The sequence below is a fragment of the Poecilia formosa genome, unplaced genomic scaffold (genome assembly GCF_000485575.1).
Source record: "Poecilia formosa unplaced genomic scaffold, Poecilia_formosa-5.1.2 Scaffold466, whole genome shotgun sequence".
Lineage (NCBI taxonomy): Eukaryota > Metazoa > Chordata > Actinopteri > Cyprinodontiformes > Poeciliidae > Poecilia > Poecilia formosa.
This window is the reverse complement of record NW_006800405.1, coordinates 260,647-264,482: the sequence shown is the minus strand read 5'-3', so window position 1 is coordinate 264,482 and position 3,836 is coordinate 260,647. Positions and strand designations below refer to the sequence as shown.

The window sequence follows — 3,836 nt, the reverse complement described above, 5'->3', positions numbered from 1 at the left end:
CTGTGACCCGCTGAGGGCCCGGGCTGTGACCCGCTGAGGGCCCGGGCTGTGACCCGCTGATGGCCCGGGCTGTGACCCGCTGAGGGTCCGGGCTGTGACCCACCGAGGGCCACAGCCCGGGCCATCAACGGGTCGGGCTGTGGGAATCGAACCGACGGCCTCTCTGGTACCTCTGGTTGGCGGCCATCAGGTTGATCCCGGCGGCGGACGGTTTGGACACCTGTCTGATGGCGTTGAGCAGCTTCTCGCTGGCCTGGTCCAGCTGGTTGATGAACTCTGGGTCCTTGGTGACCTCCACCACCAGAGCCTCCAGGCCGGCCCGCAGGGCGGCGATGGCGCCCGCCACCTCATGGCAGATCTTCAGCTTGATCCTGGAGGAAACCCACCAACACGAGGGGAGGATCAGGAGAGGCTGGAACCTCTTCTAGAGTTCTGCTGCCACAGATTTACAAACCTTTTCCTCTGAAATGTTTGTTTTTGTCGTTTTGGTTTCAGAATATTTGGTTATTTGGCTTTTTTAGTCGGTTTTGTCCTGATTAAGTTACTGATGATTTCAGAAATCGACTCATCGCTCAGTCCTAATGAACCGCAGGAAATGGAACATGCTACAGTTTTAGTTCCAACAGAACCGGGTCAACCGGATCATCAGGGAAACATCCGAAATATTCTGAGATCCAGAACCAACAAAACCATCAGAACCAACAGAAACAGCCTGGATTATTTCCCTCTATGATGATGATATTTGCTGATAATCGGGTGCTGATCCGGCCCCCCAGCAGATCCGGCCTCCCAGCAGAACCCCCAGCAGAACCGGCCCCCCAGCAGAACCGGTACCGGATCACCCGTAGCGTCTCACCAGTCGTCCAGCTCCACGATTTCCCCGTTGGAGCTGATCTTCTTGCAGGCGAACAGCAGCAGCTGCAGTGGACTCACCAGTGTCATCCCCTTAGCCGAGATGGCCCGGGTCCGGATCTGAAACAGAACCAGAACCTCAGTCGGGCGCCTCCGGACCCGCAGGAGTCCGGCTGCGGTGACGCCGCCCACCTTCTCTCCGAAGACGAAGAAGGGCGAGGGGTAGTGGATGTCGTGGCTGCTGAAGGGGCAGTTGACGGAGGACTTGTGGATGAGCGCGTTGCGGCCCTCGGTGGTCAGGATCTTCCTCTTCTCCTTGTGGAAGCAGACGTTGGGGTAGGAGCCGTAGGTCAGCAGAGACACCACCACGTCCAGGTTGTTGTCGGGTCCCACCGTGTTGAACATCTGGGTCATCAGGCAGCCTGCAGGAGGAAACGGACCGGCGTCATGGTCGTCACTGCGCCGGGCGCCGCAGAGCCGCGGGGCGTTCAGGTACCTTCAGGAAACCCGGAGTTCACCAGGATGTCCTTCAGCTGCACCTTGGCCTCCCAGGTCATCCTCAGGGTGGACATGTTGAGACGTTTGTGTTCGCAGAAACGGTTCTCAGCCTCTTCACCGTTAACCCTGAGCAGAACCAGGACAACAGCCGGGCTTTGATTAGGCCAACTGATGTTTCTGGACGATGATGATGATGGAACTGGACAAAATGTAATGCTGGTTTCTCAACTGGTGACTGAATGATGATTTATCACTTTATGGAAAGCACTTTGACCTCTGCTATACAAAGAAACACTGACTGAGACCAAAACATCAAACTGAAGAACTTTGTCATCCAACATGTCAGCTGTGTGAGTCCTTCCAGACGTCTCTGTTCACCACCTGGTTTGCCTCTATGAAGGTTTATTCTCTGTCGGCTTACTGTGTACATTATATAATCGTTCTACCTGTTGGTAGAAAAACAGAGAAAACAGCCTCAGTTCTGATGTCGGGTCCGACAGAACCGACCGGCTCACCTGACGTCGTCCCAGGCCTGGAAGACCGACAGCAGCGCCACGTGATCCGAGAAGCGGCTGCCGGAGAAGTTCCTGTGGACGAAGCCGAGGCGCTTCCCGTCGTTGATGAACGGCTCCGGGAAACAGGAAGCGGCCGAGATGGTGCACATGGCGTCTCCGACACTGGGGGGCGACAGAGAGCCGTCAGAGAGCTGCAGAGGCTGCAGAAGAAGAGCGAAGCGGCAGGAACCGACTGGAAGATGCAGCCCATGATCATCATCTTCCCCAGCCGAGGCTCGATGGGCAGCCGGGCCAGAATCCGACCCAACGGAGTCAGCTCATCGTTGGAGTCCAGGGCGTCCAGGTCTGGAGAGGAACCAGTAAGACCAGTAGAACCAGTAAGACCAGTAGAACCAGTAAGAACCAGTAGAACCAGGAAGACCAGTTAGAACCAGTAGAACCAGTAGAACCTGTAGCGTTTCGCTTTTTGTGTAAAATATTTATCAGTCAACCTTAAACTCCAGTGGAGGTTAAGGTTAGAGCAGATGGAGCACAGCGCCCCCTGAAGGCCTTTAGGAGAATATCCAGGCCTGTCATGAGCTGGAAGGGATGAAACCTGCATCCACCTCCCAAAGCCCCTCCCACCTCGGAGAGTGAACTCCGCCTCGATGACGGCGTCCAGCGGCGGCGGTTCGATGGCCTTGGACAGGAAGTTGCCGATGCCGCCGAGCCTCAGCAGCTTGATGCTGAGCGCCACCTCGTGCAGCGGCGTCCTGAAGATCTCGGGGGTCATGTGCGTCTCCAGCCTGCGGGGAACATAAACACACGATGACGTTCGCGGCTCGTGGCGGTTCCCGATGCGTCCGGGTCGGCGGGCCTACTTGTCGAAGCGAGCGCGGCTGCACAGGTGGAAGCAGAAACCGGGTCGCACTCGGCCGGCGCGACCTTTCCTCTGCTCCAGGTTGGTCTTGGAGGCCCAGACGGTGGCGTAGTTGGTCATGTTGTTATGGGAGGTGAAGAGCTTCACCTTCTGCCTGTCAGGACGAGCCCAGGTTAACCAGGAGGTCAGGGGTCAGGAGGACTAGGGTTAGGAGGTCAGAGGTCAGGGGGTGGAGCTCTTACTTGCAGGAGTCGATGACGTAGACGACGTCGTTGATGGTGATGCTGGTCTCGGCGATGTTGGTGGACAGGATGACCTGGAACGTCGCACCAAGAGTGAACTTCCTGTCTGCCAGGAAGCGGAGCGGCTCCCGGCGTTTTCCCAGAACTCACCTTGGTGACGCTGTCCGGAACCGGCTCAAACACCCGCCTCTGCTCCTCCCTGGGGATCTGGCTGTGCAGCGGCAGGATGCGGTACCGGCTACTTCCTGGAACCAGAGCGACACCGCGTTAGCTCACGTCTGCAGGAGTTTCTGGCGCCGGACGGACGGGTTCCGGTACCGAAGTGCGGGTTGGTCTCCAGGTGGCGCTGCATGGAGTAGATGAGGTTCCAGCCGGGCAGGAAGACCAGAACGGCTCCGGCCACCTGCAGCGTCTCGATGTACTTCAGCAGAGCCTCCACCAGCTCGAACGACGTCTCCTTCTCACTGACCTGAGCCATGGAGCGCTTCGTCTCCGGCGTGTAGTCCGACCCGCAGATCAGGTTACAGTTGGTCTGCAGAGAGGAGAGGTCAGGACCAGAACCAGAACCAAGCTGGAGGCCCCATCAGACTCAGCGTCCTCACGTCATCGTCTCCGCCGTCCTCGTCTTTGTCCTTCTTCTTCCGGTCCATCGGCGGAGGGACGAAGTTGGTCATCTGGATACAGTCCTCCAGGAAATACTCTGAGGCAAACAGGAAAACTCTAAATATTTCAGCCAGATATTCCACATCCAGGCACCAGAACCCGACTGGGTACAGACCAGAACCCGACTGGGTACAGACCAGAACCCCACTGGGTACAGACCAGAACCCCACTGGGTACAGACCAGAACCCGACTGGGTACAGACCAGA

At 57.5% G+C, this 3,836-nt stretch overlaps 1 protein-coding gene across 2 annotated transcripts in view; it reads right to left on the bottom strand.

Moving 5' to 3' along the window:
* Window positions 1–109: 109 nt before the first annotated feature.
* dhx9 (DEAH (Asp-Glu-Ala-His) box helicase 9) overlaps window positions 110–3,836 on the bottom strand; it is a 13,920-nt gene continuing 10,193 nt past the window's right edge. For both annotated transcript variants that reach the window (XM_007578097.2, XM_016664079.1), the window contains 12 exons: window positions 3,569–3,666; window positions 3,285–3,498; window positions 3,117–3,211; window positions 2,967–3,040; window positions 2,726–2,878; window positions 2,490–2,650; window positions 2,099–2,210; window positions 1,866–2,027; window positions 1,349–1,476; window positions 1,045–1,274; window positions 857–972; window positions 110–371 (listed from right to left, as the gene is read on the bottom strand). In XM_007578097.2, the coding sequence (XP_007578159.1) occupies window positions 125–371; window positions 857–972; window positions 1,045–1,274; window positions 1,349–1,476; window positions 1,866–2,027; window positions 2,099–2,210; window positions 2,490–2,650; window positions 2,726–2,878; window positions 2,967–3,040; window positions 3,117–3,211; window positions 3,285–3,498; window positions 3,569–3,666 (1,790 nt within the window). In that variant the 3' untranslated portion in view covers window positions 110–124. The remainder of the gene's footprint in view (window positions 372–856; window positions 973–1,044; window positions 1,275–1,348; window positions 1,477–1,865; window positions 2,028–2,098; window positions 2,211–2,489; window positions 2,651–2,725; window positions 2,879–2,966; window positions 3,041–3,116; window positions 3,212–3,284; window positions 3,499–3,568; window positions 3,667–3,836) is intronic.